This window comes from Myxocyprinus asiaticus, chromosome 21, assembly GCF_019703515.2.
Source record: "Myxocyprinus asiaticus isolate MX2 ecotype Aquarium Trade chromosome 21, UBuf_Myxa_2, whole genome shotgun sequence".
NCBI lineage: Eukaryota > Metazoa > Chordata > Actinopteri > Cypriniformes > Catostomidae > Myxocyprinus > Myxocyprinus asiaticus.
The window spans coordinates 6726813-6748699 of record NC_059364.1 but is presented as its reverse complement, the minus strand read 5'-3'; the positions used below and the strand labels follow the sequence as shown (position 1 = coordinate 6748699).

The following is a 21887-nucleotide window of genomic DNA, read 5'->3' as shown; positions in this document are numbered from 1 at the left end:
AATGAAAATGGAAGCTGAGGCCACTGTGGCTCTTTTAGTTACTTATGGTTTACAGCAGCCAGACAAAATGCTTTACCAAACTCACGATTGCTAGCATTCAGCAGCAAATGCCTTCTGTTTGGGAGTGAAAGCATTTCAGATAGTTCTGGTAGGTAATAATGGCCAATCATTTTGATGACAGTCTTTTGCATTGCAGAATAATCAGTGCAACATTTCATATGCTATGCATGCAATGATATCGATGTTATTCTCTGAGCGTATTACATATAGACATAGCACATCAAGTCATAAGACTTGATGTGCATCTATATTCCTTCATAATTTTTATAGGAATATATTCAGTAAATGTCTTTCCATCGTAGATTATTCGCATGTCTTCTTATCCAATAAAAATTTTGCAGAGTGTATGTTTTTTATGTATATTTAAAGATTTTATTTGCGTCTTAGTCTTTTCATACATAATGTTTTCTGCAATATCCCAAAATTTGCATACAAATATGTGGATGGAAACCCAACTAATGATGTCAGATATGGTGGGACGTGTCTAAAAGCACAATTTATGAACTGAACACAAGCGTGGATGAGATTTGAGAACCCCCCTCCCCCCCCTTGCCTAACATCTCACATCGTCTTTCACAAAAGAAAGAATAATACGGGACCAGAGAAAATCAGATTTCCCATTTTTGGTGAACTATTCCTTTAATCTTAACCACATGATAACTTGGTGTCAGAATGGAGAGCAGCTGTGTGCTCGGAATGTGAAGACACAGCTGTCATAAATGGTTTTGTTCTCCTGTCGAGGTTTGGCACAACGGACCACAGGACACTGAAGTAATGGAGCAGACGGATAGGGTTACAGTTGCTGGCATCATGGTGTGACTGCACCAGCGGTCGTAAGCGCTAATATCTGTGTGCTATGGAAGACAGATGACCTGCGAGAGGACAATTACAAGTCATTATGTCTCCGGGGTATTGTTGAGTAATATCTTTCAGCACAACTCACAGGAAATGGGCTTGGAGAAGATGATGGGAGGGGGGACTAAATATGCTTGTAGTGTTATTTAAGAACCAGTCATTCCAATCACAAACATAACACACACACAGACACACACAGAGACACACACACACACACAGACATTTAATTATGCGTGCAAGCTGCCAACAAAATGGGTTTAATAAATAAAGAGCAGGTATTGTATTTTAAAAAAAAAATCAATATGAATTTATATCAAGGGTTTCTTGGGCTAGCAGGAAATCAATATATTCATAATAAAGCTTTTTATTCTTCCTTTTCAATAAGGAATGAGATTGTGTGAGCTGTGACATCTCTCTCAAGGACCTTTGAAGGGGGTGGGTGATTTTAAGAGAGTCTGATTGCAAAAGAAATCTGTGTGTGTGTGTGTGTGTGTGTGTGTGTGTGTGTTACATTTTCAACTATGCAACTGTAGCTGTTTTCAAATAAAAATGCTTGATATAAGGGATGGGAATTTTGAGGAATTTAACGATCCTGGAGCCATATTACAACATCCTGGCTACATCCGAAAGTTAGAAAATGCTGCCTTCGGAGGCTGTATAAGGAGGTAGGATTAAATTTAGAACTGTTCTGAGACCAGTTTTATCAAGTTCCATTCCATAAGTTCCATTTATTCAAAAACGCTGTTGAATATGCCAATAACTGATTAGGCAGAAAGGCAGCTGCCTAAGCTTTCAGATGCAGCCTCTAACGCTAGAATCCTATCTTAGCTGTTTTGTAACCATGGTGATTTCAAAATCCATCTTAACTTAAAAGAATGTTCCAGGTTCAATACAAGTTAAGCTCAATCGACAGCTATTGTGGCATAATATTGATTACCACAACAATTAATTTCGACTTGTCTCTCCTTTAAAAAAATAAAAATAAATAAATATATATATATATATATATATATATATATATATATATATATATATATATATATATATATATATATATATATATAAACTCAGCAAAAAAAAGAAATGTCCCTTTTTCAGGACATTGTATTTTAAAGATAATTTTGTAAAAATCCAAATAACTTTACAGATCTTTATTGTAAAGGGTTTAAACAATGTTTTCCATGCTTGTTCAATGAACCATAAACAATTAATGAACATTCACCTGTGGAACGGTCGTTAAGACACTAACAGCTTACAGAGGCAATTAAGGTCACAGTTATGAAAACTTATGACACTAAAGAGACCTTTCTACTGACTCTGAAAAACACCAAAAGAAAGATGCCCAGGGTCCCTGCTCATCTGCGTGAATGTGCCTTAGGCATGCTGCATGGAGGCATGAGGACTGCAGATGTGGCCAGGGCAATAAATTGCAATGTCCGTAATGTTAGACGCCTAAGACAGTGCTACAGGGAGACAGGAAGGACAGCTAATCATCCTCGCAGTGGCAGACCATGTGAGACAACACCTGCATAGGATCGGTACATCCGAATATCACACCTGCGGGACAGGTATAGGATGGCAACAACAACTGCCCAAGTTACAGCAGGAAAGCACAATCCCTCCATCAGTGCTCAGACTGTCCGCAATAGGCTGAGAGAGGCTGGACTGAGAGCTTGTAGGCCTGTTGTAAGGCAGGTCCTTACCAGACATCACCGGCAACAACGTCGCCTATGGGCATAAACCCACCTTCGCTGGACCAGACAGGACTGGCGAAAAGTGCTCTTCACTGACGAGTCGCAGTTTTGTCTCACCAGGGGTGATGGTCGGACTCGTCAAAGGAATGAGCATTACACCGAGGCCTGTAATCTGGAGTGGGATCGATTTGGAGGTGGAGGGTCCGTCATGGTCTGGGGCAGTGTGTCACAGCATCATCGGACTGAGCTTGTTGTCATTGCAGGCAATCTCTACGCTGTGCGCTACAGGGAAGACATCCTCCTCCCTCATGTGGTACCCTTCCTGCAGGCTCATCCTGACATGACCCTCCAGCATGACAGTGCCACCAGCCATCCTGCTCGTTCTGTGCATGATTTCCTGCAAGACAGGAATGCCAGTGTTCTACCATGGCCATCGAAGAGCTCGGATCTCAGTCCCATTGAGCACGTCTGGGACCTGTTGGATCAGAGGGTGAGGGCTAGGGCCACTCCCCCCAGAAATGTCTGGGAACATGCAAGTTGGAGGAAGAGTGGGGTAACATCTCACAGCAAGAACACTGCAGTACTTAATACAGCTGGTGGCCACACCAGATACTGACTGTTACTTTTGATTTTGACCCCCCCTTTGTTCAGGGACACATTATTCCATTTCTGTTAGTCACATGTCTGTGAAACTTGTTCAGTTTATGTCTTAGTTGTTGAATCTTTTTATGTTCATACAAATATTTACACATGTTAAGTTTGCTGAAAATAAAAGCAGTTGAAAGTGAGAGGATGTTTCTTTTATGCTGAGTTTATATATATATATATATATACATCAGTGATGTACTTACAATGGAAGTGAATGGGGCCAATTCGTAAACGTTAAATACTCAGTGTTTCAAAAGATGTAAACAATATGTGTGTTAACATGGTTTTAGTGTGATAAAATCAGGGATGTACCGGTGTTGTGGTTTTTTTTACCAGATTACAGGGTTATGATGTCATGACAGTGAAACTGTTATACTGAACATAACACAATTAAGCAATTTTATCACACTAAAATCATGTTAATATGTATGATGTTGACTGGCTCCATTCACTTCCATTGTAAGTGCTTTTCTGTAACATCGATTTTTGCTTCTTCTTCTTCTTCTTCTTCTTCTTTTTTTTTTTTTTTTTTTTTTTTTTTTTTAATAAATGAGGGATGGGCAAAATTATTTTTTTGTTTTAATCAACATTTTGCCAAAAATGCTGTTGATTGAGCTTAACTTGTATTGAACCCAGAACATTATTTTAATAATTCAGAATTATAAGCTTCACATTTTTGCCCTTAAACTCTCCAAAAATTGGCCCCATTCACTTCCACTGTAAGTGTCTCACTGTAACGTCGATTTTCGAGGGACGGGTCTAAATTAATTTTTGTGTTAATCAACATTATGCCACAAATGCTGATTGAACTTAGCTTGCATATTCCTTTAATGACTACTTTAACACTTCTTTTAGAACTTTTGAGGATGCAGCAATAACAATAGCAATAATAACGAGTTACCAATTCAAACCGATAGTCCAGATGTCTGATGTTAATAACTGTTAAAAAAAAAAAAACACACACATCATGAAAATCATTAAGTTCCAATATTTCTTTTTAAATCAAAACGGTTTAGAATAAGAATTGGTCCCCAATTCTCAGCCATACCTATGTCATAATCTCTATGATCAGAGAGAGAGAGAGAGAGAGAGAGAGAGAGAGAGAGAGAGAGAGAATTTAGTTAATGAACAGGGCTCCCACACCTTTTGACCAGTGATTCTACAAAGAACTTCTAGCCAATTAAACATTTTAAAACAAGATTTCCATATCTTTTCCGGAACTTTTCCGTATTTTATTGATTTTTATGCACTTCCAGGTCTGAAAAAAAAAAAAAATCAAATCCCCTGATTTCCAGATTTTCCATGATCATGAATAAGGTATTCCAAACACTAATCTGAGATTCAGCAATTCACTTCCATTTCAAACTCTACTCTCTCTCTCTCTCTGCCTCCATTCTTCCCACTCTGCCCTACAACCAAATCACAGTCATAGTGTGATTTATAGGGACACAAGTAACACATGGGACGTCAGAGCCAATCATAATTTATCTCTCAAGAACAGCTCACGCTTGAGCTCCCATGGGCAGCACCCCGAGCTGAAATAAAAGACGAGAGAAGAGAAGAAGGGTAATTCCTGATGTGCAGTACATTTCCACATCCCAATCATATATGTCTTATAAATAAATGATACAATATTTAACTTTTTCAAAGATGGAAATCACATTATTTTAACTTTTTTAGTCACAAAGTTACAAGAGAACATGGGGTACATTTTCAATAATTTACTACAGAACTTTGGTTTGAGTAGTGATTTTGGCCATGTCACGGGTTGCTCTGCACTAACTTTTCAAATAAAAAAATAAAAAAAGGCAATTTATAAACATTTATAAAAAATATTGCAACTGTTTCTTTCACTTTATTACATGCATTCTTTGGATATTGATTTACTTTAATTGACATTTAATGTTTAGGCTTTTCCTGTGTCTTCAATTTCACTTTCCATCCTGTTAGTCTTTTGTAATATCCCTTTTACTAACAAAAGCCAGTTCCTTAATGACATCATCCTCCAGGAAGTGACATCATTTTTCATGGGAAAACAACAGCACATACATTAGCAAGTATTAGCAATGGATTTATATTTTATTTTATTTTATTTATTTTTTATTCTGTAATGTTACATGCATTAGTTGATTTGTTTCACTGGAATAAAATTACATAAATTGGTATTATAATATTAACATTTCAAAAGATGATTGAAAAAATAATCAAAATCACCTTACTTACTAAATACACCTCTTACTAAAAAATAATTTCTCTTAATTTTTAGGTTAGTTCATCCTGTTATTATTATTATTATCATTATTATTATTACCATTGTGTAAATAAGCTATAACCAATACATTTTAAGTGCCTGAGCTTATTTCTGAAAGTTTGCCCTTATAAAGAAATACTTCCTAAATTTACAACACAAATACCTGTATGCTTATTTTTTGAAAGTGACCAAGTTGAAAAGGTACTGCATAACATGAATGACCCAGGAAAACAGAGAGCACTTTCACTGATGAATGCACAAAGAACACACCTCATGTGTAACAGAAAGAGCCTGCTAGCTAACAGTGCACATACACAACCCACACAAAAAACATCTATCAGCAATCCATGTTTTTGAGAGCTGGAATGTTCTCTGTGAGTGAGCTTTCACAATGATTGATCTTAATCATTAATTTGGCTCTTTTGTTCTGCCATGTGGTTCTCTGCTCGCTGTCCACTTTACTGTGTGTAAGCACTGCTCAGCACCTGTGGGACTCAAAAACAGGTTTAACTGTGTGGACCACACTTGCCCAGTGTGGGTGTGTGTGTGTGTGTGCTATAACACTAGACTTAATGTCGGCCCAGGTACTGAGGAGAACAGAGAGCAATATGCTTCCAAAGACAAATGTGTATGTTTGGCAAGGTTGCATTAAAATCTGAAACAGTAATGGAGATTTTTGTACTTTTCATTTTACCATGGCAGGCCTTTAAATTGTTTAAGAATTTAAAAATCAACAAAATATTATAGACTGGCACGTTTAACTGTCAATAAAATTTATGTCTGGCAGAAAATGCACAATCTTTGACATGTTGCCACTGACATTATTATTATTATTATTATTAGTAGTAGTAGTATTAGTATTATTAATATTATTTTCATCACAATTAAGCACATTTTCATCCTACATTTTTATTATGTATTTGGGCATTATCCTTTTGAGTATTTTGGTATTTCTAATTATTCTCAGTAGGGATTATCATTAGAATCTCATTACTGTTAAGTCATTTAAAAAAAAAAAAAAAAGAAAAAAAACATCAAAAAAAAAAAAAAACTTAATTAAACCAGTATAAACTGCAGGTACTACAACACTACCATGATGCACATACTGTATAGTTCACAAAAAAATACTTTATTATTATTATATTAATTATTGTTATTATCATCATTATTATTATCATTATTATTATCATTATAACAGTCATGCCAATAAAAAAAAAAAGTATTACTATAACATAAATTTGTGGCAGAAATGTGCTTAGTTGTCATTACAATAATGTTGCATTGTCAACTAATCATAGTAGTCTTAAAATTGGCTTAATTTTCTTAATGCAAAATACAATTTCTAATTTATTTTGATTTTGTGGTGAAATGTGGACATCTTCTTGACAGGTTTTCATGAAATTCACCCAGTAAGCAAGGGTTCTGCCAGTTTTATTAACAGGAAAAGGGTCAGGCCTTTAATGTATCAAAAGAAAATCACTACAGCCTGAAATCTTGATAAAAAATGAAATCCTTTGTGAGGACAATTGTTCTATACAAGACCGTACACACCACATTGTGCATGGGAGGTCATTTTAAAGGACATGTTCCTGTCATAAAGCGGTTATTTCTCATTATTTTTCATTAATTGTTATGGTTTGATGCTGGAAATTTAAAGATCTGAAGGATTCTTTGATAACTGTATGTTTTATCAGAGGGTAATTGAGGGTGTAACATTGTTCATTTGGCCTTGCTTCCAGATAGCAAAAATATGATATATTCCATTTATTATTGTCTTTCCTTCACATTCTTCACATTTTATTATTCTTACTGTATATACTTGTGTAATCATATACTCCATCCATATACAGTAGCCTCCAAAAATATTTGGGGTGTGAAGGATGATGTTCTGGACAGCTGCCCTGTCTCTCTCTCGCTCTCAGAGTCTGGCGCTGGGCCTTTTCCTGTCTGTGTGCATGCGTTCATACCCGTCCTGTGCCAAGATCAGCATTCAGCAGGAGACCCTAGCCATACCATGCCATCAGAGGGCTTTATGAGGTGAGGAGAAGCCAGCTGCCTCTAGCAGTCTGTACAGGAGAGATTTCTCTGCCATCACCAACACTGCTGGCTTGAGTTCAGGATCTCTCAGTCTTGGTACATCTTACCACAAGCCATTGAATGTCTACAACCTTCCTGTTTTAGTGCAATTACAGTGCATCTGGAAAGTATTCACAGCACTTCACTTTTTCCACATTTTGTTATGTTACAGCCTTATTCCAAAATGGATTAAATTAATTATTTTCCTCAAAATTCTACAAACAATACCCCATAATGACAACGTGAAAGTAGTTTGTTTGAAATCTTTGCAAATTTATTAAAAAGAAAAAAAAATCACATGTACATAAGTATTCACAGCCTTTGCTCAATACTTTGATGAAGCACCTTTGGCACCAATTACAGCCTCAAGTCTTTTTGAGTATGATGCTACAAGCTTGGCACACCTATTTTTGGGCAGTTTCTCCCATTCTTCTTTGCAGGACCTCTCAAGCTCCATCAGGTTGGATGGGGAGCGTCGGTGCACAGCCATATTCAGATCTCTCCAGAGATGTTCAATCGGGTTCAAGTCTGGGCTCTGGCTGGGCCACTCAAGGACATTCACAGAGTTGTCCCGGAGCCACTCCTTTGTTATCTTGGCTGTGTGCTTAGGGTCGTTATCCTGTTGGAAGATGAACCTTCGCCCCAGTCTGAGGTCCAGAGCACTCTGGAGCAGGTTTTCATCAAGGATGTCTCTGTATATTGCTGCATTCATCTTTCCCTCGATCCTGACTAGTCTCTCAGTTCCTGCTGCTGAAAAACATCCCCACAGCATGATGCTGCCACCACCATTCTTCAATGTAGGGATGGTATTGGCCAGGTGATGAGCGGTGCCTGGTTTCCTCCAGACATGACGCTTGCCATTCAGGCCAAAGAGTTCAATCTTTGTTTCTCAAGGTCTGAGAGTCCTTCAGGTGCCTTTTGGCAAACTCCAGGCGGGCTGTCATGTGCCTTTTACTGAGGAGTGGCTTCTGTCTGGCCACTCTACCATACAGGCCTGATTAGTGGAGTGCTGCAGAGATGGTTGTTCTTCTGGAAGGTTCTCCTCTCTCCACAGAGAAATGCTGGAGCTCTGTCAGAGTGACTATCGGGTTCTTGGTCACCTCCCTGACTAAGGCCCTTCTCCCCTGATCGCTCAGTTTGGCCAGGCGGCCAGCTCTAGGAAGAGTCCTGGTGGTTCCAAACTTCTTCCATTTACGGATGATGGAGGCCACTGTGCTCATTGGGACCTTCAGTGCTGCAGAAAGTTTTCTGTACCCTTGCCCAGATCTGTGCCTCAATACAATCCTGTCTCAAAGGTCTACAGACAATTCCTTGGACTTCATGGCTTGGTTTGTGCTCTGACATGCACTGTTAACTGTGGGACCTTATATAGACAGGTGTGTGCCTTTCCAAATCATGTCCAATCAACTGAATGTACCACAGGTGGACTCCAATCAAGTTGTAGAAACATCTCAAGGATGATCAGTGGAAACAGGATGCACCTGAGCTCAATTTTGAGTGTCATGGCAAAGGCTGTGAATACTTATGTACATGTGATTTTTTTTCGTTTTTTATTTTTAATAAATTTGCAAAGATTTCAAACAAACTTCTTTCACGTTGTCATTATGGGGTATTGTTTGTAGAATTTTGAGGAAAATAATGAATTTAATCCATTTTGGAATAAGGTTGTAACATAACAAAATGTGGAAAAAGTGAAGCACTGTGAATACTTTCCAGATGCACTGTATATGCGTAGGCAAGGCAAGTTTTGTTCACCCAAAAATGAAAATTATGTAATCATTTAATATCCTTCACATTGTTCCAAAGCTATATGAATTTCTTTATTCAGTGGAAAGCTTGAAATAGGACAGAAAAGCACTATAAATTATCATAAAAGTCATCCATATGACTCATGCATTATACTCTGTCTTTTGACGTCGTACGATAGCTTTGTGTGAAGAACAGATGAATTTGTTTATCACTGAAAATATTAACATCCACTCTAGTTCTTGGTGCTGCGTGATTTATTTTCAATTAACCTGTTGATCCAGTTCACAAAACCTGTCTGAATGATTCATTCAGGAATCAGACTTATTTAGTTCTCAAAGATCTCAATGATCCTGTAGCAGAGGTTCTCAAGTTAACAGCTCAATAGAGGGGAATATTATTAGTGATTAACAGTCTTACATATCTGTTTCTTACAAAATACTACATTGTGGCTTCAGGTGTATGGACCATTTTTTTTTTTTTTTTTATAATTCTATGGTAATTTGATGGTGATTTTGTGTCATTTTTTAAGCTTTAAAAACTCCAGTCCCCATTCATAGTAAATGCAAGCAAATAGTCCTTTTGAGAACAAAGAAAAGAAAGAAAGGACTAAAGAAGGACTGTGATGTGGCATGTTTTACTGTGAGCAGGTTATGTAGTGACATAGTCAGTTATGTTGGTCTTCACCATTTACATAGAGAAGGGGTAAAGGAGATTCCAGCTTTATATATTTAAGTTTTAATTTTTTTTTTTTTTTTTTTTTCTGTCTAAGGTCATTTATAAAGTAATTAAAGTGAGAGTTCATCCCACCTCCACCAAAAAAAGTCATAATTTACTCACACTCATGTTGTTCCAAACCCATATTACTTTCTAATATGGAACACAAAAGAAGAAAATGTATTGACAATCCTGGCCCGTCTTTTCAATACAATACAAAACTTGTATTGACGCAAAAAATGACTTAAGTCCTCATGTTAAAGTGACTCACTTCAAAGCTTACAAAAGCACACAATTGTATCATAAAAGTAGTCAATGAGAGTTGTGCATAATATTCCAAGTCTTTGTAAGACATATGATAGGTTCTGGTGAGAAACAATCTGAAATGTAAGTAATTTTTCAGTGAAAATCTTTCCGTCCGTTGCACTTTCAAGTTCTTTGTAGAAAAAATGGACCAGGATATTCATTCTAAATAAGAAACTCATAGGGGTTTGGAATGACATAAGTCAATAATTATAGTATTTTCATTCTTGGTTGAATACTCCTTTAATGGTGTTTCATCATTCACAGGTTCTCATGTACTGCATTTATTTGTACCTACCTTTGCTTTATGCCTCTGAAATAAAAATATCTATAGACTGGCTGGTGTTTCACCTACATCCACATAAACTGATATAATGTAGCTCAGGGCTTCTTTAACAGGGGTTCCCTGGTGAAATGTGAGGGAACTGCAGGGGGTCCGGAAAAGAGAGTGAAGAGGTTGCGTACAAAAATATCCGTCATTTACAGAATATTAAAAGCATTGATAGATAATTCTAAATGTTGTCCGTCATATGACAATAAAAAAAGAAAGAACAACTAAAAACCAAACGCTCTGTGGTTAAAATATTTTAATCATCCTTGTGGTAGGCCTTTTTACTTGATTCACTCTCTCTCTCTCCCTATGCATGTGCCTTGCTTATATGATTGAGCAAGAGTGGGCCAGCAAGCGCACTTTCATGCAACTGAGGTTGACAAAACGGCACTTTTAAATGCAAGTAAATTACGCGCTACTTTCCAAACAAAGTTATAATATAACATAATAAGGCAACTTTCAATATCAGCAACCATGTTTTAAAAGTAGCGTTGGACTGTTAAACCTGACATTGCTCGCCCTGCAGTCTTGAAAAACAGTGGGTTCTGGCTGTTGTAGATTACTGCTTTACCAGCCACTTATGTATTGCTTAAGTTCACTGCTGAACTAGCCATTGTTTTATGTGGCCGGCTACTATTTCCTTGGACAGCCATCAAAACTCTTAAAACATAATGTATAATTTCCTAAAAAAAAATTCTAGTGGTAAGAGGGTCATGTCCCTCACCGCAGGTTATAATGGTTGCTATGCCCCTGGCTTTGTTACTTCTATGAAAAGTCATTTTTAGTTATTAAAAATAAAACTTTGGCAATATCATATCAAGATATCAAATGTAATATAAGATATGTCAATGTAATATACAAATGGAATGGCAAAATTACCAGGTAAATGAAAAAAACAAAAACAAATGGCAGATAAATTTAGACCATGATGGAAATTTTACAACTTGTATTCGCAGTGCAACCTCTGATTAAGATGGATATGCCAATGGTAAATTAGATTAAATAAAATGTATGCTTATTATGAGAACAATACATGTAATAAAGGTTCATTAAAATATAACAAGAATTAGAAAACAATTTAGTGCAAAAATAAAGCTTAACATTACTTACAGTATCAGTGGGTACTTCACATAAATAATTTTTATGATGTAGTTGATTATGGCTAAAATCTCATCTCTTTTACTCTGTATAGGTCTGTTGTGGATGGTACAGACCTGTTTTGTCCACATTATCCTGCTGTTTGCATTTCCCCTTGGTAACGGAAACGTCATCAATAGCGATGTCTCCCTCAAAGCCGTTTCCACGGATACCTTCGAATACCACCTGATAAAGACAAGCGGGAGTTAGACAGCCGCCTCACCCGTGACACGTTTAAGCTTTCCATCCACACTAAACCCACACTAGTCCATTATAACAGACATTTGTCAGGTTGTATTTCTTCCTTTCCAATCAAACACACACACACACACACACACACACACACACACACACAGAGACAAATATATTTGAAACCCATACGGCCTTCAAATTCACCTAGGAGATCCTTCTTAAGAAAAGTAATAATTATGACGTGAATTATGTTCAAGTGATTTTGGTCGGAATATAGACTCTGTGGTTAATTTTACATTTCTTTCTCACTTTTTCATTTTTCTACAAAGACAGTAAGCATTTTAGCACTTTACAAGCAAATTAAAAAACAATTGATGCACATCAGTGTGTATTTGCTACTTTATTTGTGTATTTGGTCATTCTCATGTTGACAGAGAATAATGGGAAATATAGTTTTGTCACCTCATAAACCGGATAAATTACTTTTCCAATTTGGCCAGACAATCAGCGTTTGATGTTAAAAGTAGAGAGTAACCCAATGATTTCAAATATCTTGCAAACATGTTTTCTTGCTTTGTCAGATTTTTTTAATGAGCTGATTTATGCATGTAAATGCACGCAATGTCAAGCTTTCATCAACAGGACATGACTTTCACAATTACTATTTATTATAATCAATAGGAATTTGCTTCATCCATGATTCTTTAATTGTCATGAAGAAAATCCAGATTTTCCCACTGGAAATTACAAATTTATGGTGGAATTCATGTGCGCTTAACTTGTAAATACAATCATTTGGTTTCTAATTATGACTCATTCAACAATTTTACAACAAAGCATTTTTGCACAATTCAGCCTATTAAAAGAACAACATAAATATGTTAATATATTTAACTCAAATTTGTGTAAATTATTATTATTATTATTATATTTTCTTTTTCTCCCCCAATTTGGAATGTCCAATTCCAAATGCACTCTAAGTCCTTGTGGTGGCATAGTGACTTGCCTCATTCCGGGTGGCGGAGGACAAATCTCAGTTGCCTCTGTGTCTGAGACCATCAATCCACACATCTTATCACGTGGCTTGTTGAGCGCGTTACCGTGGAGACATAGCACATGTGGAGGCTTCACGCAATTCTCCGCAGCATCCTCACACAACTCACCACGTGCCCCACCGAGAGCGAACCACATTATAGCGACCACGAGGAGGTTAACCCATGTGACTCTACCCTCCCTAGCAAGGGGGCCAATTTGGTTGCTTAGGAGACCTGGCTGGAGTCACTCAGCACGCCCTGGGATTCGAACTGGTGAACTCCAGTGGTGGTAGTCAGCGTCTTTATTCACTGAGCTACCCAGGCCCCCAAATATGTGTAATTGATAAAAGAGTTGCTCTATTTATTAAGTCATAGTAATACAGTTCCTCCCACACTTTTGCTTGAGTTTCCTCCCTGTCTAACCTGTGTTTGACTGACAGCTTAATTATACCAGATGTAAAGCACACTGCCGAGACCAAATCAGATCCATGTCAGAGCCCACATTCAGTCTTAACAGCAGTTTACAGACTTATACCCCCCAACATACACACACTCACACACACATACAGCACAAATAATACGTCTCAGCTGCTTGACTAACAAGTAATTGAAATTTATAAATTAGTATAAATTATAAAAAAAAAAAAATTACATTCTGAAACTTAATCAAATTGCCCTTTATTTTAGCTTCGTTTTGCTGAATGTTTATTTTAACCCTTTATGTACACATAAAATTGCTTGCATCCTGAATGTCTGATTGTAATACGTTTCAGTTAACAGGCTGGGCGGTATGATGGTATAAAACGTGCAAAGGTAGAACTTATTTCACTAGTTCATTAGTACACTGTAAATACTAATAGTTATCTCAAATTGTACAAAAATAGTTTCTCAACTTAAGCTTTTTTTTTTTTTTTTACTATTCGTACTAGTTGCATTTAAGTTACCGTTGTTCTCTAAAACCTAAAGATGTCATTAATAAAAACATATAAGTATTCCTAATTAAGCAGTACTTGAAATGTTACATTTTGGAATCATAACTCAAATATATACGTTCTTTAATCTTTGGCTTTGAGTACTACTAACTCAACATTATCAAGTAGTCAAGTCAAGTCATTTTTATTTGTATAGTGCTTTTAATAACACACATCGTTTCAAAACAGCTTAACAGAAAATCATGCTTTAACTGAAAATGAAACTGTAATTATAAAGTACAAAATTCTGGCTGCGTGGAATGTCAATAAGCCCTTGCACTTTAATAAATTATGTATGTTTGGTTAAAACAAGGCAACATATGTAGAAAAATAACAATTGTTATTTAAAAATGTATATAGTTTTAATTCTGATGACTATTGTTGTTTTGTTGTTGGTTGATATTTGTGATTTGTGTGAAGTCACCATTAGGGTGATAAGTGTTACCTCTGGTGAACTTGGAGCCTGTTAAATTGGTCTATTCTTCTTTACTCAATTGTAATTTACAAAAGTGCAGATTGATGTACACTAAGAAGTACTGAGTAGAATCCAATATGCCAAATGGCTAACCTAGAGTCTAGTCATAGTTTCCCACATACTGTATAAGATGTGCTATAAATCAATTTAAATAATTAAATAAAAACAACAATACTTTAATCACAGTTGAGTTATGTTTACTTGTAACTAGTTAACTTTACTTTAAAAAAGCATTGTGCCAAATAAGTACGTTTACTTTAAAAAAGCATGCAAACCAACTGCCTTAAAAAAAAAAATCTAAGGTCAACTAATTAGATTTTACAGTGTACCATGGAACAAAGTATAAACAATCCATTCATTTCCAGAACTAAATACATCATTAAATTTGACTAATTATACCTATTTATTCCCTTTTCTGAACTAATTGGAAATTTATCTAAACTTAGTTCGATATAGTCAAAACAATTAACACACAATTTATTTCTTAATTTTGCCTTAAAACATCACAAAAAGTCCACCATATTGTTTTCAGATAACTTTATAAAAATAAAAACTAAACATTTTGGCAAACCGACACCTATAGAAATATTGGGTGTTATCCAAGGGGATGATTTTAATGATTATTATTATTATTATTATTATTTATTTATTAATTTATTTATTTATTTTCACATTAAATGTATTTATTTATTTATTTATTTATATGAAGGTCTCATTAAAACTGGAATTTGTTTTACCAGGAATTTCTAAATTAATTTCTAAATGCCTTTTACAGTATGTATAGATTTGACTGTTTTACTGCCTCAGTCTTTCAGTATTAAACTATGGAAATCCATTATTTAAATAAAAAAATAAATAAAATAAAAAAATAAATGCATGTTTATAACTGTGAGTGGTGTTGGCATAGTGGGCTAAAGCACATAACTGGTAACCAGAAGGTTGCTGGTTCAATTCCCACAGCCATCACCATTGTGTCCTTGAGCAAGGCACTTAACTCCAGGTTGCTTCTGAGGGATTGTCCCTGTAATAAGTGCACTGTAAGTCACTTTGGATAAAAGTGTCTGCCAAATGTAAGTGTAACTATAATAATCTAAACAGAGAGTAAAATAAACCATTTAAATATTTATTGTGTGAAATAATTTTCACATTTTCAAATAGTATGACTGTCCAACTGGCATAATTTTTTTTTTTTTTTTTTCAAAAGCTAGTGTACTTGTTAACCAAGTTGATAAGTCAGTGAAGAGCAAGCTTGAGATGAAATATGAGACAAGTGATGTTGGAAGAATACAAGTAAAATTCAAGGTAAATGTCACTTCAGCAGCATATTTTAATATTTTAATAGTGCAGTTTCCTATCAAGCTGTTATATTGCCAAATTATGCATATACTGTGAAAATATTATTTAATTGTGTCTATTTAGGATACATAAAATGTAAGCTATAAAAATTAGCCTTAGCAAAAATAAGGACATTTTATTTATTTCCATCACTGTAATTTCCACCACAGAATTTGTTTAAACACAATACAGAATTTGAGATGTGCTGGAAATGACACTGTGGTCGGAATTTTAATGAAAACATTTAAACAAATGTATAAATCCCATGTACTGCATGTACAGGTGCATCTCAATAAATTAGAATGTCGTGGAAAAGTTCATTTATTTCAGTAATTCAACTCAAATTGTGAAACTCGTGTATTAAATAAATTCAATGCACACAGACTGAAGTAGTTTAAGTCTTTGGTTCTTTTAATTGTGATGATTTTGGCTCACATTTAACAAAAACCCACCAATTCACTATCTCAAAAAATTAGAATATGGTGACAAGCCAATCAGCTAATCAACTCAAAACACCTGCAAAGGTTTCCTGAGCCTTCAAAATGGTCTCTCAGTTTGGTTCACTAGGCTACACAATCATGGGGAAGACTGCTGATCTGACAGTTGTCCAGAAGACAATCATTGACACCCTTCACAAGGAGGGTAAGCCACAAACATTCATTGCCAAAGAAGCTGGCTGTTCACAGAGTGTTGTATCCAAGCATGTTAACAGAAAGTTGAGTGGAAGGAAAAAGTGTGGAAGAAAAAGATGCACAACCAACCAAGAGAACCGCAGCCTTATGAGGATTGTCAAGCAAAATCGATTCAAGAATTTGGGTGAACTTCACAAGGAATGGACTGAGGCTGGGGTCAAGGCATCAAGAGCCACCACACACAGACATGTCAAGGAATTTGGCTACAGTTGTCGTATTCCTCTTGTTAAGCCACTCCTGAACCACAGACAACGTCAGAGGCATCTTACCTGGGCTAAGGAGAAGAAGAACTGGACTGTTGCCCAGTGGTCCAAAGTCCTCTTTTCAGATGAGAGCAAGTTTTGTATTTCATTTGGAAACCAAGGTCCTAGAGTCTGGAGGAAGGGTGGAGAAGCTCATAGCCCAAGTTGCTTGAAGTCCAGTGTTAAGTTTCCACAGTCTGTGATGATTTGGGGTGCAATGTCATCTGCTGGTGTTGGTCCATTGTGTTTTTTGAAAACCAAAGTCACTGCACCAGTTTACCAAGAAATTTTGGAGCACTTCATGCTTCCTTCTGCTGACCAGCTTTTTAAAGATGATGATTTCATTTTCCAGCAGGATTTGGCACCTGCCCACACTGCCAAAAGCACCAAAAGTTGGTTAAATGACCATGGTGTTGGTGTGCTTGACTGGCCAGCAAACTCACCAGACCTGAACCCCATAGAGAATCTATGAGGTATGTCAAGAGGAAAATGAGAAACAAGAGACCAAAAAATGCAGATGAGCTGAAGGCCACTGTCAAAGAAACCTGGGCTTCCATACCACCTCGGCAGTGCCACAAACTGATCACCTCCATGCCACTCCAAATTGAGGCAGTAATTAAAGCAAAAGGAGCCCCTACCAAGTATTGAGTACATATACAGTAAATGAACATACTTTCCAGAAGGCCAACAATTCACTAAAAATGTTTTTTTTTTTTTATTGGTCTTATGATGTATTCTAATTTTTTGAGATAGTGAATTGGTGGGTTTTTGTTAAATGTGAGCCAAAATCATCACAATTAAAAGAACCAAAGACTTAAACTACTTCAGTCAGTGTGCATTGAATTTATTTAATACACGAGTTTCACAATTTGAGTTGAATTATTGAAATAAATGAACTTTTCCACGACATTCTAATTTATTGAGATGCACCTGTACATATACTGTTGGACATTTTAGTAAAAAAAAAAAAAACTAGCGAGTGTGAAAATTTTTATTGAGACCCATAAATAGCATTCAGCAAATAGCACAAGAGCAACTCAGTTCTAAACGGCGCACAACCTTGATGTTTAGCTTATATTCAGATCAGTTGCGGTGTAAGACCCTTAGTTTAAACTAACTTCGAGAATGCTCCATTATCGAGAACGACAGAAGGTTCACATTCTCGACCGCAGAACACAGCTACGTAAGTACGCACACTTGATCCCTGTACTTTCATCAACATATACACACACACAGAATTACCCTGGGCTCTCGATATGCACAACAGAATGAGTGACTCTTCTGAATAAATAACGTAGGAGAGGAGTTGTGAGAGGATGGACAGAATAAAGGTTTGAGGGCAGACGGGTAATTTGATTTGTCTTCTGTGTGTGTTAAACAGTCTCTCTCGCTGTGCTCAGTTTCTCCCGCTGTGCTAATTGGCTGCGGAGGCCACGGTGGATGCCGAGTGACACGACATCATCAGGACAATGTCAAGTACCGCTCCGTAACCAAATGCCTGCTCGCCTGAATATATATTCATGCATTACAAGCAGCCACTCTCAAACACACACTCATACAAACAAATTTAACTACATTTTAAATCACAAGGTCAACGTATGCATAAAAACACGCGCACCAGCTCAGACACAAACACACAATATACACAAAGAGATATAAATAAACAACACCTCACCACATAAGTTTGTGGCAGTAATTGGTAGGCGAGGCAATATACATGTTTCTCTGTTAGTTAATGCAAATTGCTGCTTCTAAAGGCAGAGCATAGTTCACTTTCGTGGGTTGAGCTCATTACGGGCATGACAAAACATTCACTCCTCATACATGAGCTTAGACGCCAGCACAGAGAGAGAGAGAGAAACAATTATCTTCAGAGTCTAGGCGGTGTAAGAATGTATAAATGTAAAATGTAAACTGTTACAAATACTGATTACTTAGTACAAATGTAATCTGTAACATAATACAGTTACCTTGATAATTAATGTAATCAGATTACTTTTTGAATACCTCAAGATCACATTTGTGAATAAAGTCAAGAGAAAAGCTAAATAATCTCGACGACTTTTAATCCTAACTTCTGAATGCAAACAAACCGTGTTTGAATAATGTTATGAGTGATGTAGCTATTATTATATATAAGAAAAAAACATGAAAAACCGCCTCCTTAATAGGAAAACGTTGAAATGAAGAACAACTCCGCATTTGTAATCAGATTTGTTCTTAATAATACATATCAAAATCAGACAAATTATCCATTGCATTTTCCCCTAAGAACTTAATAATATTTTCAATTAATTTGGTATTCATGTGTACAATCTGTGGTTTTTTAACAAAGAAAAAAATAAATGCTGTCCCAGTTACTGTTGTCATTACAACATGACTGTATTTCAGAGAACAATTTTAGAGTTTCAACTGAAGTTAAGATGGAAATGAGAAGTCACACTAAAGTTTCAACAGTAGGTGTCCTGGAATACTGGCCATTCGCCAGGGGTAGAGGTTGTTTCTTTGCTTCTATTCCTGCTCCCGTGAAAACGATCGACAGACGGTCAGATGGTGAAATTAGGGAACACTTATAACTAATTTTAGCTATCCTTGCTGTGATTTTCATGTGGGTCTTACCTTTAAATGCTTCTTTAGATCATAAGTTGTGTCCTTGGAAAATCACTGCATCTTCACAGCTGGAAGGTAAATTGCACTGAACTGTAATGTTGTTTCCCTTTTCTCCATTAAAGAGACAAAACTGTCGGAATTTCCACAAAAATTATAATAGTCCTCCAGTGGCCATTGCGGTGAAACAGCCCATTTAATGATTTGACCACGTTTGCTTCGAGAACACAGTGTTGATGTGAGACAGGTGTAATTTACCCATGCGACAGTAAGTGGTACCAGATTCACGTGAGTCACAAGAGAGAACCAGAACAGATCTCTAGCGCACATCTGATCATATCTGTACCACTATAAAGCAAGCAGTGGTCTTTATCATTTTATGTCAGGAGGATCTTATGTTTATTTTTTTATATATTGAAATTTTTTATCCTGCTAGTAATCCCAATTTTTCTCCAAATGTAACTGTAATCTGAATACGCTGAGTTTGTATGTAATTGTAACAGATTACAGTTACACATTACATATGTAACACCATTACAAGTATTCCGTTACTCCCCAAGCCTGTGTATAGATGCCTCTCTAGGTATCTGGAGATGCACCCCCATGGAGGGGAAGTATCAGCCTGATCCCATGAAATTACATGACTGTGGTGACATCTTTGCAAAATGATATTATTAAGTGGTTCCATACACACATCGCAACAGTTGAGGTAAAATGTCCACTGTGTGGTGCTAAAAGCGAGTTAAATGTTCTCCTAAACAGGTGAGGTTTTTAAGGTCAATAATCTATCGAGTTTTAAGTCGACAAAACCTACCTTCCTTCCCTAAACCTTAAACCTAAGCCTAATCGAAAGCAAATCTGAGATGAAAAATGTAATTGTTAAAATAACCACATCATTTTGTGGTGCTTTTGTGAAATTTTTGGCTCATGCGTGAACTTGCATGCTCTTCAGGACTCGTACCCCAGTCCTCTGCATCGCAAGTACAACACTATCAGTTGAGCTACCGTGCAATTTGATCACACTTGGAAAACCTTGTAAATGTACTTGGTTATGTAATGCAAACATTAAAATGTAACACCTTGCAAGTCATGAGCTATAGCAAAAGTGTTTAGATGTCATATAGCATTGTGTGAGGATCAGGGCAAAAATTAAGTGTTTATGAACTGATAATCCACCCTTTTACTCTTGATTTGCCAAGTAAAAATCATTATTGCAAAAATGTAAGTATAGTAACATGATTTTTTGAGACTAGGTTGGGAAGTAAAGTATAGTTTAAAGGAATAGTTCATCCATGTGTCACTCCAAACTTGTATGACTTTCTTCCATGGAATAAAAAAACACGTTTAGCATAATGTCCGAACAACTACAGTGCATCCGGAAAGTATTCAAAGCGCTTCACTTTTTCCACATTTTGTTATGTTACAGCCTTATTCCAAAATGGATTAAATTCATTATTTTCCTCAAAATTCTACAAACAATACCCCATAATGACAACTTGAAAGTAGTTTGTTTGAAATCTTTGCAAATTTATTACAAGTAAAAAACGAAAAAACGAGAAAAAAAAAATAAAAAATTACATGTACATAAGTATTCACAGCCTTTGCTCAATACTTTGTTGAAGCACCTTTGGCACCAATTACAGCCTCAAGTCTTTTTGAGTATGATGCTACAAGCTTGGCACACCTATTTTTGGGCAGTTTCTCCCATTCTTCTTTGCAGGACCTCTCAAGCTCCACCAGGTTGGATGGGGAGCGTCGGTGCACAGCCATATTCAGATCTCTCCAGAGATGTTCAATCGGGTTCAAGTCTGGGCTCTGGCTGGGCCACTCAAGGACATTCACAGAGTTGTCCCAGAGCCACTCCTTTGTTATCTTGGCTGTGTGCTTAGGGTCGTTATCCTGCTGGAAGATGAAACTTGGCCCCAGTCTGAGGTCCAGAGCACTCTGGAGCAGGTTTTCATCAAGGATGTCTCTGTACATTGCTGCATTCATCTTTCCCTCGATCCTGACTAGTCTCCCAGTTCCTGCCACTGAAAAACATCCCCACAGCATGATGCTGCCACCACCATTCTTCAATGTAGGGATGGTATTGGCCAGGTGATGAGCGGTGCCTGGTTTCCTCCAGACATGACGCTTGCCATTCAGGCCAAAGAGTTCAATCTTTGTTTCTCAAGGTCTGAGAGTCCTTCAGGTGCCTTTTGGCAAACTCCAGGCGGGCTGTCATGTGCCTTTTACTGAGGAGTGGCTTCTGTCTGGCCACTCTACCATACAGGCCTGATTAGTGGAGTGCTGCAGAGATGGTTGTTCTTCTGGAAGGTTCTCCTCTCTCCACAGAGAAATGCTGGAGCTCTGTCAGAGTAACCATCGGGTTCTTGGTCACCTCCTTGACTAAGGCCCTTCTCCCCTGATCGCTCAGTTTGGCCAGGCGGCCAGCTCTAGGAAGAGTCCTGGTGGTTCCAAACTTCTTCCATTTACGGATGATGGAGGCCACTGTGCTCATTGGGACCTTCAATGCTGCAAA

The 21887-nt window shown here is 36.9% G+C and overlaps 1 protein-coding gene across 1 annotated transcript in view; it reads right to left on the bottom strand.

Annotated features, from left to right (window-relative positions):
* The window catches only part of LOC127411924 (MAM domain-containing glycosylphosphatidylinositol anchor protein 1-like), a 288415-nt gene that overhangs the window by 8888 nt on the left and 257640 nt on the right, over positions 1-21887 (bottom strand). Inside the window, exon 17 of the mRNA XM_051647835.1 lies at positions 11896-12004. Coding sequence (XP_051503795.1) covers positions 11896-12004 — 109 coding nt within the window. The remainder of the gene's footprint in view (positions 1-11895; positions 12005-21887) is intronic.